Source organism: Leptidea sinapis, chromosome 28, assembly GCF_905404315.1.
Source record: "Leptidea sinapis chromosome 28, ilLepSina1.1, whole genome shotgun sequence".
NCBI lineage: Eukaryota > Metazoa > Arthropoda > Insecta > Lepidoptera > Pieridae > Leptidea > Leptidea sinapis.
This window is the reverse complement of record NC_066292.1, coordinates 6,976,984-6,992,756: the sequence shown is the minus strand read 5'-3', so window position 1 is coordinate 6,992,756 and position 15,773 is coordinate 6,976,984. Positions and strand designations below refer to the sequence as shown.

The following is a 15,773-nucleotide window of genomic DNA, read 5'->3' as shown; positions in this document are numbered from 1 at the left end:
CTATAGGTGACCATACTCTCTTCCAGTACCACAGGATTCAATTAAGAGTTGCCAGCCTTAAAGGTCCGGGGAGGGAAGTTTCTCGCTAGTCAGGATGTACAATAACGCCACTCTTCCACTTGGTTATTATCATCACATCCCGTAATATAACAATAAGTTCCAACAGCTCGACAAACACTGTTGGTGATAGTAATGTGCGTATGAATAATTATTGTGTTTACATTGCATCGTTTTGTACGACACCTGTACGGTACATTGATTCATATATTAATAACCATCCATAACTTATAAATACTTATTCATTTTCATCATAATAACGTTTGCAATTACCGGAATTCGAAACACGAAACAGCTAGAGCATTGCAGTGAGCGTCGCCCACCACTAGGCGAAGATGTCGACAAAAGAAGATATCTACGCTATAACGACTGACCGAGCGATTCTCAGAAATTTTAATCTCTGACAGTTCGAGAAGTTCTACATTGTACATCCAAACAGAAATCAAAGCAATACTCAGTATTAAGTGGCTTATAGCTGCTACCAAATCACAAGGCAAATTTCATCAAAATAGTAGAGCTATGTGTATTTGTACACACATATCAATTTGATATTGATAAATTTTGTTACTTCATAAATGACACTCACTTCATTTTCACACTGTTGCAGATACAAAAGAAAAATAAAATTTACCAACCATTATTGTAAACACTCCTCTCCGTTTAAGAGCTGTTATTTTGACAAGGGTTTACAAACGCCTACTTGTATTTGAAGAGGGTAAGCAAAGGGAAATTGTTTTTGCATACAAAAGATTACCACTATTGGTCTTGTCTAGCGTGAATATCTTGTGATCTCGTTAATCAATCTTTTGTCCCTTCCAATTTAAATACCGTTAGATATTTGTTATTCGCTGAGTAATTTGTTTCTGTCTTAAGTGTAATGAATCTACATTACAATATCGTACAGGGCCAAATACAATAGGATAACGTTTTAATAATGGCATTACTATAACACAGCAGACCTTTGAGAAATAAGCTTTCTTTTAAAATAGTAATTATTTGGTTTAATACTTTACTAGCTTCTGCCCGCGACTTCGTCCGCGTGGAACTCGTTTAAATATCGTAGCGCCATACAAACCTCCACCCCCCCATTTTCGGGATTTCCGGGATAAAATATAAATATCCTATGTCCTTCCCCGGGTCTCAAACTATCTCTATACCGAATTTCATCTAAATCGGTTCATACAAACTTTGCACCCCTTTCGGGGTGAATTCTTTCAAAACACTGAAAGTAAATTTCTTGTATTTTAATAAGGATGGACTCCTTATTAAAATACGCAAAGCTTCAAGTTTCTTTCTTAAAATTTTACTCCATTCCCATACAAACTTTCAACCCCCTTTTTTCCCCTTAAGGATAGAAATTTCGAAAATCCCTTCTCAGTGGATACTTACGTTATGTAAAGTACCCGTAATGAAAAAATCAGATTTCTAGGTTCAACGGTTTGGGTTGGGCGTTGATTTAAGTGAGTGAGTCAGTCAGTCAGGACTTTTACGTTTATATATAAAGATGAAAAGAAACATGTTTTGTCATAACATAGTTTGTTATCAGGTTTTCTAGCAAGGTAGGCACTGTGGATCTAACTTGTCGTAGTTGAGATTTGGAATATGCAAAGATTGCCGACCGTACGTATCTGTTATCTAGCGTAAGGAAAAATTTTATGAGTGGGTGTTCAATAGAAAATTGGTTATAATACGATACGCCTGTTTTTTGCAGTCAGATGCTGCTTTTACTAACGCATCGAACCAGGGCTGTGATCGGTACATCCATGTCCTGTAGTATCACATCGGCTACTGCAGCGGCGCAGGCACTAGGATCATCCGAAAGGAAACAAACCCTGCCCCAAGGGTAGGATGCAAAAAAGGGACGCATCCTATCCCAATCTGCTGACTTGTAGTGCCAAACGCGGTGGGTCGCTGGTGGTCTGCAACGTTGGCGTCGGATAGGCACTACACTCCTGACCAGGCAATGGTCGGACGTTCCGAGAGGGGCGTTGACAAAGACCTGGTAACCATCGGGATGTGTAGTCAACAGAAGATCCAATTGGACGGTATGTGGCTATCCACATCCGGGAGCCGCGTTGGCGACTCAACCAATTTCGATAGACCATACGCCAATGCAAAATTATGCACAGATCGCCCTGCGTAGTCTGCGGTACGTGATCCAAGCCATTCGGCATTGTGCCCGTTGAAATCACCCAAGACTACGATTTCAGCGGAGGGGATCTGTGCAAGCACGTCGTCAATTGCCGCTTGAACGCAGCCCATGAGATGATCGGTTTCTGGGTTACCACTATGGGACCTGTAGACACATGCATAGATGCGGACGCGGTCCTCAAAATCTACGCGGAGCCAGAGAGTGGACAGGTCCCTACCCTCAAAATTGCCGAGACGGCGACAGCAGATATCCTCCCTAACTTACACACATACCCCGGCATGAGGCAAAAAATTGTGCTCAATTTTGTACCCGGGGTACGTTAAATATGATGTATCGCTAGGTCGAGATATCTGCGTCTCCGTAAAGAAGCACAAGGCCGGCTGCGCCGTCTCAAGGTGGTGGTGAACGGCGTTTAAATTGGAGTGAATTCCCCTGATATTGCAAAATTCCATGTTGAGTGTGGAGCGGGGTGCCGTGGTGTTACTGCCTCGTTTGTCCTTGGTCATGTTAATAATTTGAAATAATTTACTGACTTTACTGAATTCAAGTTAATAATTTGAAATAATTTACGGCTTTTTTATATACGAGGTAGCAAATGAGAAAAAGGCTTTCGTGATGGAAGGATGGTGAGGCAAGCGCCTGTCGATATCCACACCACCAGGGGTCAAGAAATGTACAAAAAAAAATAAGTAGACACTGGCGTTCTAACTGACCCTAAACACCGCGGTAGTTCATTAATTCTTCATTGCTGTGATACTTTGAAGAAAGTTTCAAGATAACCGTAACCGTACCTAATTGTTGTTGTGTCCCCAGGTCATGCAAATTCAGCGATAAATCCGATTGTGTACTGTCTGATGACGCGGAACTTCCAACGATCAGTTCACAAACTGCTGTGTGGCCGTGGTGTGTGTCGGCAGACGAACTTTACGGTGTGTACAAAAACCAATATCATGTAGTGGTTCAGCTTGTATGTATGCAGTTTAAACCGATTAAAAAAGTATATTGACCAATATTCGTCCGACATTATTCAGATTGAATGAAAATCATGTTACTCAGTTATAACATACCATTCTATTGGTGAAAGTCAAGTAAAGTGAAATAAAACTTTTTTTTTTATAAAAATAAGGGACAAGACGAGCAGCATATTCAGCTGATGGTAATATATACGCATTGCCCATTACTATGCAGTGCCACTCAGGATTCTTGAAAAACGTAAAAATTCTGAGTGGCACTACAATTGCGCTCGTCACCTTGAGACATAAGATATTAAGTCTCATTTGCTCAGTAGTTTCACTATCTACGGCGCCCTTCAGACCGAAACACAATAATGTTTAAGCATTACTGCTTCACGGCAGAAACAGGCGCCGTTGTGGTACCCATAATCTGCCGGCATCCTGTGCAAAGGAGCCTCCCACTGGTAAGTAAAACTTATTGATTAAAATCTTTCCTCTTGATAATATTAGTATTGATGGATGGACAAATTATACCTACTTTGTATATCAGTAGGTATATTATAACAAACTTTATTGGATATTGGTCAAGATGAAATGAGGCCATAAGCTTATTTTGAATCTTATAACATCCTGCATCAATGATAGAATTCAGAGAGTCATACGAAGTACCAAAAACTAGGCTTCATAAAATAAGTCATTTGATTATACGTTTTTACAAACTCTACCGCATGATATTCATAATTTGTCAAGTAATACATTGAAATATGTTGCTAATAGTGAATTGAATTATAAGGCCTTATAAAATTTAAAAAACTTGACTAAGATGGAATAGTAAATTGTTAACCGACGCCCAAGCGCAGCGACGGCGGCTATAGTCCGAGTAGGACTTTATTCTTTTACCCGTGTTAAACACTTTACTTTCCATTTCGAATATGAGGAAAATAAAACTAGTTGTTTATCTAAACAAATTAGGACAATTTATGTCGAGTTTTTAAATTTTAAATATGGAACTCACCGCGTAATTGTTGCGGCTTATTCCGCTCAAAGAAATTCACACTGGCTGTTTAGAAAGTCACATGACCGCATCGTTTTTTTTAATTACTTGTTTTTTTTACATAAAACTCTTCACAGCTGACAGCAGTTCTATTTTTAAAGTTCATTCCGGCCCTTAGGTGGGAAGTAATTTGTATGAGTTCTTTGTATGAGTCCTCTCTATAGAGGACAGGAAGCAGCATTTTCCACCCAACAATCAGATCAAAACTATATTACTTTCCGAGTATGAGAAATGGAAAAACCTATTTTTACCAAATGCCTCGTGATGGGACAACAAGTATGTAAAATGAAAAAATACGAGACAGTCTCAATTTTCACTGGAAAACAAATTGTTGCTCTACAAGTACGAAATTAAGCCTATCTAGACTTAAAGCCTACAATTATGGGGAACAGCAGTTAGTTCTAACATCGAAATGCTACAACAATTCCAATCAAAAATACTGCGTATGATTGCCGATGCAATTGTATATTACCAATGTCTATCATTGGTAATATTATTTACTGAGAAACCGGACGTGCCAAGGGGCACGCACTGTGCAAGACTAACTTATAATAAAAAAATGGCGTACGTACAAAGTACACATGTCAGAAGTGTATCTTCTTTAGAAAACTTATTTTTAAATATCATTTATATCAATTATCCTAATCTTTTCTCTTAACCAATTTTTTTTTGTCAATATTAGAAATTATTACGTGTTCTACTTACTCGCGGCCACGCGCTAAACCTGCACGATACAAAGCTAATGGGGAAAATGTTCTACGTTTTCGCGACCGCGCGCTGAACCTGTACGATATAACTCTAGTAGGGAAGTTGTTCTACTTACTAGCGGTGCCATGTGCTTCATACTACGTTCGCCCTTCCTCGCTCTATCTCAATCGGTCTCAATCTCCCTCTCGCTCTTGTTGGAATTGTCCCACATTTTCGTGACACTTTATTGGCACATATAGACACTGGATTTAAAAGTGATACCAAATTTGTTCTCTGCACCCTCGAGAAGCACGGATTCAATATCCATATTGTTAAAATCATAAATTTAAGCGGCGGCCATCTTCGTTTTTACCAAATATTTATTTTTATTAGGATGTTTCATTAATACCTCACATTCAACCTGTACTTTTACACTTTTCCCGTGTAATTGAAATACTTTTTTATTGCAGAGCCTGATTTGTTCATCCGAAATGGATAAGTATTAACATACCTGACTGCCTATAATGTTGCAGCCTGCGCCTGTGTCCACCTTTACCATTACCCGTTTATCATGCACAATAAAGTCTTGACGGATCTTATTTCCCGGCATGTTATGGTGATGCGCCTCTGCCATTCCTATAAAAAATCCATCAAATGTTGCCTCCTTAACTGATGCAGCTTCTCGTTCTACATGTACTTTTTTATGACATTGGTTGCACATATTACAAAAATTATTAGGTTTTTTACATGTGAAACATGTTTTCCAAACGCTATGCAAGGACTACTGGAATAAAACAATCCGTGCCCGCGACTATGTCTATGCCCTCATCATAATGTATTTTTTTCATTTATGTTTACTTTCTTGCTTTGTCATAAGTTATTATTTTGCAAAAAGTATTAATGCACTGATTCGGATTATTGAATCAACTCTACCATCTGGGTGTGTGGCGGTCCTCCACAGTGCGGTTTTCAAGGAGCTTTCTTCCACGTACTATAAAGCTGTGGAATGAGCTATGTTACGGCGCGGTGTTTCCGGGACGATATGACATGGGTGCCTTTAAAAAAAGCATGCACACTTTCCTTAAAGGCCGGCAACGCTCCTGTTATTCCTCTGGTATTGCAAGTGAATGTGGACGGCGGTGATCATTTAACACCAGTTGACTCTAAGGTTCGCTTGTCCACCTTTTCCAAAATTAAAAAGTTCTTGCCCGGGGCGTCATTCGCGTCGACGCTATAAAAGAGCAGAAATATTAAGTCTGCAAAAAGCGTGCTAAATATAGCCAAAATGTTGGCCCGACCTATTGTTCATATTTATACAAAATTTTAATCAAATCTTTTCATAGTTTTTGCGTCTAGCTTGGACATACTAACAGCCAAACAAACAAACGGACAAACATAAGTACTTTTTTGTAATCGGTATTGTTTTGTAGAACACACAGCAAGTATTCTTTAAAAAAATAGGCAATGTACTATCATTACTTTGTTATGATTTAATTATAAAAAATATTTCATGTTAAGAATAGCTATAATAATATGTACATATAATATAAATATACAAGTACTAATGCACATGAACTAAACACTTTGATGTTAAACCTATGTTAAAATCCCATCACTTTATCATATCGTAATAAGCACATAAACAATTTCCTTTGAAATGAAAAATATAAATCTTTATGAATAACATCACGCAAACAATCATGAAAAGACGACAGCGAACAGGAAAACCTTTCCGACTCTTAAAATCGTTTCAAATAAAGCTTCAGATATAAACCTCATCTTTTTACTCAAATAAAACAATTTTTTTTTATCCAAGGCAAGTTGGCTGCTGCACAAACAAAGATGTGTTTGTTTCGTTGTGTTTTGTATTTTGGGTGGAAAAGAGCACATTGGCGCTACGCCAGTACCGCAAATCTAAATGTATTGCAGCATATTTACTTGTGTGCGTGTGATATTGTGACATAGAATTTAATACTTACCTGCCTACCAGAGTATGTAGATAACAACTGTCAAATTACGTTATAAAATCATGACCTCTTGGAGTCCTATTATAATGAAATCTGTGGCATCAAGTTTAACATAGTGTGTGAGAACGTAAATAATAAATGCATTTATTATTATTATAAGAGGTTTCTCATTAAGGCGCTATAGTCCTAAAAAGTAACATTTTTCAAAATCTACTTAAAATACTTCTACAAATACTACGGTTCAAATTTTTTGACATGTTTATCTTCATTTCTTTATCTAAATTATGGCTGTTTCGAAAACACGATTACGAAACTAACGAAAAACGAACTCGATAGATTTATTCTTTGAAAAATATTCTTTTTTATTTGAATAGTTTATATTATCATAAAACTATGATAGCTATAAACACAAAACTTATTTTATTCGATAGTTTATTAGTATTTATAAGTTTTCATTGTGGGTTTTATCAATACGCTTTGTGAATTATTTTATATATTTTTTTTTGTAATAAACCGAACGCGACGCCTTGGTTGCATGCTCGCTCATGTCTCAAATATCCGTGACGTTCTTTTCCGTTTCATTTGTAAAAAAAATACCCTCATGCGCCTAAAGAAGTTTCACTTCAAAATGCATAAAAATATCACAGCATTTCGTAGTCTTGCGCAACCGTTTTTATAAAATATTACGCGGTCCTTCCGGGGTGGGGTCGTTGACCCGCATCGCTCGGCTAGTGTCTCAGCCATGCCCGCGTCGAACGTACTGTATCTAACGCTATAGATAAATACGTTCGAGTGATTTTTGCCTAAAGTGTTGGGAAAACCTCGCCTTAACGTGTTCAGTATAATAATGCGTTTAGAATGTTATTGGGGCTGCCACGATACTGCAGCGCGTCGGGGATGTTTGCTGAGGCACGCGTAGATTGTTTTTACGCGACTATGCGTAAGCGGTGTACGTCCCTATTGAGTACGGTCCGGGCTAGCCCCAATGGTATTCTGAGGGCATTTTCTCACAGGTTCAATTGTCAGTACCTGAACCACTGCTGTTTGATACATGTGCTGACAAGTCGGTCCTGTCCTAGATTAGGAAGGTTTAGATTTTAAGATATCTTGTACTAACACTAGGTTTTAAGGTATTTTGTTACTAACACATTATGGTCCTTTGTTGGTCGAAATAAAGAATTAATTATTATTATTCTTTATTACAATTTTATCTTATTTTCTACATTTATATATATAACATATTTATACAAAACAATATTACAAATATAAATATAAAAAATAAAGTCCCGCCGGCGTTGGTTCACGACAAATCCGAGACTGACAGACTGAGGAACTTTCGCACGATGCGTGCCGTTCCCAAAACAGCTGCTTTCTGTAACTGACCCTTTATCCAGTTATTAAGTGAGAGCCTCTTGAGATGATGGTCGAGGCTCTTTGCTATAAGACCGTTTACGGAAACGACTATTGGGACAATTATTGTTGAATCAACTTCCCACATGTCAGTAACCTCGTGTGCTAAGTCTAGGTAATGTTATTATTATTATTATTAACATTTTAAGATCTAAATTTATTGAATAAATTAAAGTGAAGTAAGAAGTGGCATTCTTAAAGCAAAAAAAATAATGTTTGAAAACTTTTGTTCTTGTAGATTCGATATACTTACGGCCGTTCCCAATATACTATCTACAGATTTATTTATTTATTTATCAAAGATACAATGTAACATTACAGATTAAATCTAAAGCGTTACAAAGATATTATACAAAAGAAAAAACAAACAATGAAAATTATAAACTAGTTATCTTATTTTATAGAGCTTACAGGCATCAAACTCTCAAATCTTTTCTTACATTCTTTGACCAAACATTCCATCGAGCTGGCAAATAGATCACACAGATAGATATAAATTACAAACTTCTACTGTCAGTAATTAGCTGTCAATAATCTGAAGCTGTCCCAATATACCCGATAAGTCATTCTTATCGCCTTATATCGGGGCGCGTGAATTGCAATTTCCATAGAAACTTTATGTTGCTGGTAAGCTATACGTCGTCCCATTGGCAGACAGCGTGCACGTATAAGGTGAGTTACCGTCGATAAGGTTATTGGGAATGAAAAGTCAACGATAGTTACGATTTTTATCCCAAGCAAGAGACATACTGAATATTGGGAACGGCCGTTAGATAGTACTTGTAAACAACAGTGGGGCTCATATAAATCAGTAATTTAGAAAAATCAGATCTGCAATATTGCCGTTAAAAAGATTCGAGTGTTGTCTTTATTACTTCCATAGCATTAATAGGTATGTCCAATTATAACTCTGTATGTTATTGTGGGTAGCTCCCAAATTTCATAGTATTTTTGTGCTCCAAAAGAGGGCTAGTATAGATTTTTCATAATAATAATAAATCATATATTTTCAGGCAATTAACCCATATATCCACAAACAATCTTATACATCAGAGTCGCATACTATTTTATTAAATCAATAAATAATATGTGACCTCTTCACTCACTTATTATTTTTTCAGTCTCTTGACTCGCGTCGGGAAAAATTGATATTCAAATCAAATCAAAATCAGTTATTGAATCTACCGCTACTTCGTAAAGGGTAATGACAAGAAGTTGCAAGAAACTCATTGCCACTCTTTTATATCAAGATTTACATTTACACCGATTTACAAATCATTTCAATTACAATATAAAATGGAAAATGATGCAACAAAATAGATAAAAAGATAATGATCAAGATCCGAACCATTTCCATGAATTAAATAATTAAAATGTTTCAAAATAATATATGTTAGAAAAATATTACTATATTAAAAAAAAATGTGATTTGAAGCCATACAATTCGAGAAGAAATAAGAAACTGTATCTGCCGTAAAGTAGATTACCTGATGCTAAAAGCTACTTAATAAGTTTTCAATTTCCCAACAAAATAGCAGACCGTAAGTATACTAGGTTTCACAGGGCATCAATTTCAGAAAGCTTCTTTGACAAGGAAGTCTGACCGTAATATAGTAGATTATAGAGAAGGTAACATTGCATGGTTCTTGACTGGTAGACTGTTCTTGACTGAATGCAAAGGGCACCTTAAGCTGTATAGTATATACATTGAGAAGGCTAAGCAATTTTGTTGTTATAAAATTTAAAATATGGCCTGAAAGTTCCTTTTTAGTTCTTTTCCCCATGTTTAACCCCCTTGACTTTACTTGACTTGACCTTAACAACTGTTGTTGCCATATACAGTATACACTACCTGATACATGAAAAAGATCTTCTAGATATTTTTTATTTTATTTTACACACAAAAGAAGTATTTTACAATTGTCTTAAATTTAAATACGAATATAAACCCATTCGGATTTTACCGTGTACTACACTCGTCGCATGTTATAAATAACTAAGAGAAAACTAAGAATATACTATATGACATAATATCAGTACTTCAAACTAATTACCATATGACTTCAAAGCATTTATTACAATTAATAACATTAAACACTTATTCTAATTTTTACAAACTTATTATATAAAATTACAAACAAACAAACCTAGTTCTTACCGCATATTTATTTACAAGTACCCTTATATCTAGAATATATATATCTAGAAAGAAAAAAGTTCAAAGTAAAGCTAAAAAAATACTATTTTGAAGCTAAAATCTATCTAGCATATAAAGTAGTGAAGTAATAGGAAGTAATATCTATGCAGAATATTTAATATTACTACTATCTGTTGTTAAGAATTGAGTGATGTAAATAATTATTCTAATGCGAACTTACCGCTCGTAATTATGTCTTTTGTTATAAGTATATTAAGTTATTTTTATTTTTTAAATAAATAAATACTATTGTCATTCCCTATGGTTAATAATAACATTTCAATTCTATTATATCACTACGCAAAATGTTCAATTATTGTAAGTCAGTAAAAGCTGAATATTGCAAAACAGTTTTGTGAAACACTTAAATAATAAATTGAAAAGAAAATATAGGACGATTCCTCAAACAAACAATTACAAAGTAGGTACTCCAGTTCTTTTCATACCGCCTGCTGACTTTTGTGAGTAGAGTTACATATAGAATAAAACATAAATTATGTATTATTTAAGAGGCTAACTTATAGCTTTCAATAATAGTAAACCTATTATTCGTATTGTAAATACAACCTATCATTCAGTCAAGGCAGACAATTTATCATTCTTTTTTAATATCTCCTAACCTGGGGGGTTTTGTGTGTGTATTTTGCCAGCGATGACATACGGAACGCAGAAGTGGTCGCTAACTATGGGCCTTATGAGAGGAGACCGATGGGGATAGAATGAGGAGGGCTATGCCCGGAGTTTACCTACTAGATTGAATCAGAATTGAGGAGAGAGGAGGAGATTGCGAAGCTGGAGAGGCAGTGGGCAGGGCACATATCTCGATGGACAGGTGGCCGTTGGGGCAGTAAGGTCCTCTAATGGCGACTCCGTACGGATGGCGTAGTGTTGGTAGGCCCCCCACAAGATGGACCGACGATCTAGTCAAGATCGCCGGAGTAGGTAGGATGAGGGCAGCTTAGGACCGTTCGTCATGGCGATCATTGGGGGAGGCCGTTGTCCAGCAGTGGACGTCTTCCGGGTGATATGATGACCTCCTAACCTAAGGGCCGGCAACGCATCTCTTGACTATTGGTAAGGAGGATGTCCATGATAACCTCAGCACTTACCATCTCGTGAATCCATTGCTCGTTTGCCCCAACAAATATATAAAAAATCTACAAAATATGAAGCCGCGATTATCTTATTTTATTATTGAAGTAAAACTTCTTTAGTCGCGACTTGGGGGTAACTCAGAATATATTTCTGACGGAAGTAACGTTCAGTACTTCCGGCAGAAAAAACTCAATTGAAATAATTTTTAACCGTTATGGTTACCACTTAATAGTTTCACAAAATTGTCTCACATTTCATTTGTTTATTTATGACTAATTTTGTAATAATTAATAAATAACTGTTCTCAGTCTGATGTTTGCGACATTTATTAAATTTGCTGGTTTCTTCGGCCATCGGACAGGCAAAAGGTTCGAGCCCATACAGCCATATTCGTAAATATTCAATAACAACGTTATATTAATATTAGTTTTAATAATAATAAATTAATGTAAGTATATATTTAATGGTGTAAATTAATACTTGTCTCAAATCAACTCTTTTAGAATATCTGTTATATTCTGGGTGTCTCAGAATGGGACAAGGACAAATGAAAATAACATTATCTTTCAGAGAAGCAAAAAAAGTATATATGTATCTGTTAATTTTTCCTAAATATATAATTAAGTTTTACTTCAATCGCGCGTAAAGATTACACGCACACACGTTTAGCATTATGACCTCCGGATTTAAGTTGGAGACATCTTCAGCTCAGTCAGTTATTTTGTTAACAGTGGCGCTGCACTCAAAAGCCTGATGGGTCGTCAAGTGACTACGAGCTCTATCATGAGCCCCACAAGAGATGTTACCTGCAGGTACTCATAGCAGATATAAATATTATATAATAAGTGTGAAAATATTTTATTTCTATGACCATAGATATTTATATATATATTTTTGCCAGTGGGAAGCTCCTTTGCACAGGATGCCGGTTAGATTATGGGTACCACAATGACGCCTAGTTCTGCTATGAAGCAGTAACGTGTAAGCATTATTGTGCTTCGGCCTGAAGGGCACCGTAGCTACTGAAATTACTGTGCAAATCAGACTTAACATCTTATGTCTCAAGGTGACGAGCACTATTGTATTGCTTCTTACTCAGAACTTTTGTGATTTTCAAGAATCCTGAGCAGCACTGCATTGTAATGGGCAGGGCGTATCAAATACCGTCAGCTGAACGTCCTGCTCGTCTCGTCCTTATTATATTGATAATAAAATATAATAATCAATCAAATTAAATAAATGTATAACATGCGTTAAATGTTTAACTTTTTTAAGCTTTCGGGGACATAACTTACACCTCTATAGACATGAGATCGACTCGCAATAATTTACTTACTTAGACCAAATAACAGAGGATAAGAAAGTGATTACTTCAATGTTGAGAAAATCAATCTTACAGTCCAGTATACGAAGTGACTAAAAGTTTTGTTTGTTACCAAAAATGTTGTTGTAAAATGATTAAATTCTGTTGTAGATGAATACCCTGCGATATAACGGCCACACCCACAACGCTAACTTGCCCCGCGTGGACACACGAATGACGTCACAACTGAGCCACGCGACCCGTTCGTCGCGCCGCACTGCGCCCGCGCATGCACTCTCAGTCGAAATGTTACAAAGACATGGACATATCGATATGAAACGATAGGAGCTTCACACACACAGACATATATACCATAAATAGACCTCTCTAATTGGAGAAGTCTGTGATGGTACAGTTGATTAGCGCCAGCCAATTGTAAATATTATATTTAACACCGAGATATAAATGTGTAAATATTTTTTTTATATTTATGAGAATATAACTAAGAATGATAACTCAATAACTTTTGTTTTATTTGTATAAAAAGGCATAAAAGTCAATTATTTTCTCAAAATTGATTCCCTTAGAATTCTTTTTGATGTCATTTCTAATATAGATATTACTACCACTTCGGAAACAAATGGCGCTCTCAGAGAGAAAAAGCGGCGGAAGAAACTCTCACAGAATCCCTTGCACTCTTTCAAAAAAATATACAATATTGTACTGTCATTGCTATTGCAATAAAATAAGCATAATCTAGTCCCAGGCTGTCCGATCACTTAGATATTCAGCTGTGGAGTAGTAGGATTAACGACAGTGCCATTTTTAATACAACATTTAAATTTATTAATAGATAATGCCGGCACAGTAGCTGGGACTTTATTATAAAAGTGTATACATTTACCCTTAAAGCTATTATTTATCTTATGAAGCCTTCTAGAATTATAAATTGTACACGTAACAATGGGTAGCGATGTACATTCAAGCTAATATAGAAATTTCTGCGCCTCTGTTATGCCTTGGCACAACCACATAAATTTCCCCCCACACCCTCTCCCTCTGGAACATTGGCAACTATCTTATATTATTCCACCATTTTCTATTGAATGAACTAACTGAAAGTAGGTAAGTGTGTGTGTATAGTGAGTTACTGGAAGTTAAGATTTTTATGTTGGTGTTAACCAAATTTTAGGACTCGCATAATTTTAATTTTCAAAGATGGTATTAGATGATGGCTTTAATATCCTTAGTTAATATTATTATAAATGTGAATGTAAGTTTGTTTATTACGTCGGAACAAATAAACCGATTTTGATGAAATTTGGTACAGCGATAGACTTGAGCTTGGGAAAGGACGGCATAAAATAAAAATATCTTTGGTTTTCGCGGGATTTGTGAAAAACTGTAATTAACGTGGAGCTATAACTATACCAATAGTAGGTATAGTTCACCATAGCAATCTTGCTCGAAATAAGATTTATATAATGTCCAACATGGAATTGGAACTGGAATAGGACATGAGATAATCTTCAATTCCAAACTTGCTTATTATTTTTAAAAACCTCTTATCTACGCGGGCGAAGTCGCGGGCATCAGCTAGTATTATATATTTCAGAATATTCAAAATAAATGGAGAAGAACGAGTCTGACGCACGCCGTGCAGATGAAACGATCAAAAGTAATAAAACTTTACAATAAGATTTGACGTCGAACTTGCTATCAAAATAAAATATTGAAGTCACAAAAAGTTCGTTTGGTTGACACTCCAGCAAACTTCCAAAACGATAACAAATGAAATATTTTATTTTTAGGATTTAACACCTTTTGTTGCAATGAAATATGGACCAAGTTCGGGAGTGAGATTAAGGCGATACTAAATCAAAGCGACCTTGAGCAATAGGAGTTTATTAACGACTGCCCGCCCGCCATCTATGTGACAAATTAGCCTATAGTTCAATTTTTTCAAAGAGTAATGTACTAATCTAAATAAAATTACCTACCGAAATAAAGTACAAACTGTAAGATTAATTCTTCTGAGTTTTATTATAAACAAATGTTTTATGTCGAACAAAAACTTGTTTAACTATAAAGAAAAGTGATATTTCAATCAATGACCGCACGTTTCATATAATCGAGTGAATCACTTTTTTCTTAGAGAGTTTCGCTAGGCAGAAACCTGTGCTGTGAGACATTGTTGTATATAAAGAAAATTAAACGTCATAATATTTTTTCTTAAAAAAAAAGATACGGTCTCAAAAAATTGTTTTTTTTATCAAATTTGTTATTTTTACAGCTACAATACGACAAACAAGGGATTGCTTATTACAAACCTAATTAGAATCCATTAAACAGGACTACATGTTACGCACCGAGCGAGAAAGTATGTCATTCTCACTCGTGGAATATTGACAATCGCGGGTTGCTATGTCCTACTTATGTGTGGTGCGTATAAGATTTTTTCCACCTGGATGAAAAGCTCCATTTTAGTTCCTAGTACGAGAGACAAAAGTCAGCTTTGCATCGAGGTGGGTAAAAAATAGTTTTAAGGGAGAATAATAGAGAAACTTTTGCTTATAATATGGCTGCCTATTTTGTATTATCTCAAAGTAAATTAATAATTAATTTATATTAAATTGTACTGTAAATCTTATTGCACCATAAATTATTATATAAAATCTAAATGATCTGGCACGCTGGGACTACATGATTTTATTATGTAAGATTTATATATTATGAGGTTGTTTTTGTTGAAATAAAAACTAGAACTTGGAATGAATGTAGAGATTAAAAAAAACTATTATGAATTTTAGTTTACCAAATTACTAGGTACTTATTTCAATGGCAGTACGCCATATGATTTTATTTGTCTGCTAGCTATTAAAATATTAGTACCACGTA

The 15,773-nt window shown here is 35.7% G+C and overlaps 1 protein-coding gene across 5 annotated transcripts in view; it reads left to right on the top strand.

Annotated features, from left to right (window-relative positions):
• The window catches only part of LOC126972981 (neuropeptide FF receptor 2-like), a 55,757-nt gene extending 42,365 nt beyond the window's left edge, over positions 1 to 13,392 (top strand). For 4 of the 5 annotated variants that reach the window (XM_050820096.1, XM_050820092.1, XM_050820093.1 and 1 more), the window contains 3 exons: positions 3,023 to 3,138; positions 12,304 to 12,384; positions 13,047 to 13,392. In XM_050820096.1, the coding sequence (XP_050676053.1) occupies positions 3,023 to 3,138; positions 12,304 to 12,384; positions 13,047 to 13,220 (371 nt within the window). In that variant the 3' untranslated portion in view covers positions 13,221 to 13,392. The remainder of the gene's footprint in view (positions 1 to 3,022; positions 3,139 to 12,303; positions 12,385 to 13,046) is intronic. The other variant, XM_050820095.1, reaches the window with a different exon arrangement.
• Positions 13,393 to 15,773: the final 2,381 nt, after the last annotated feature.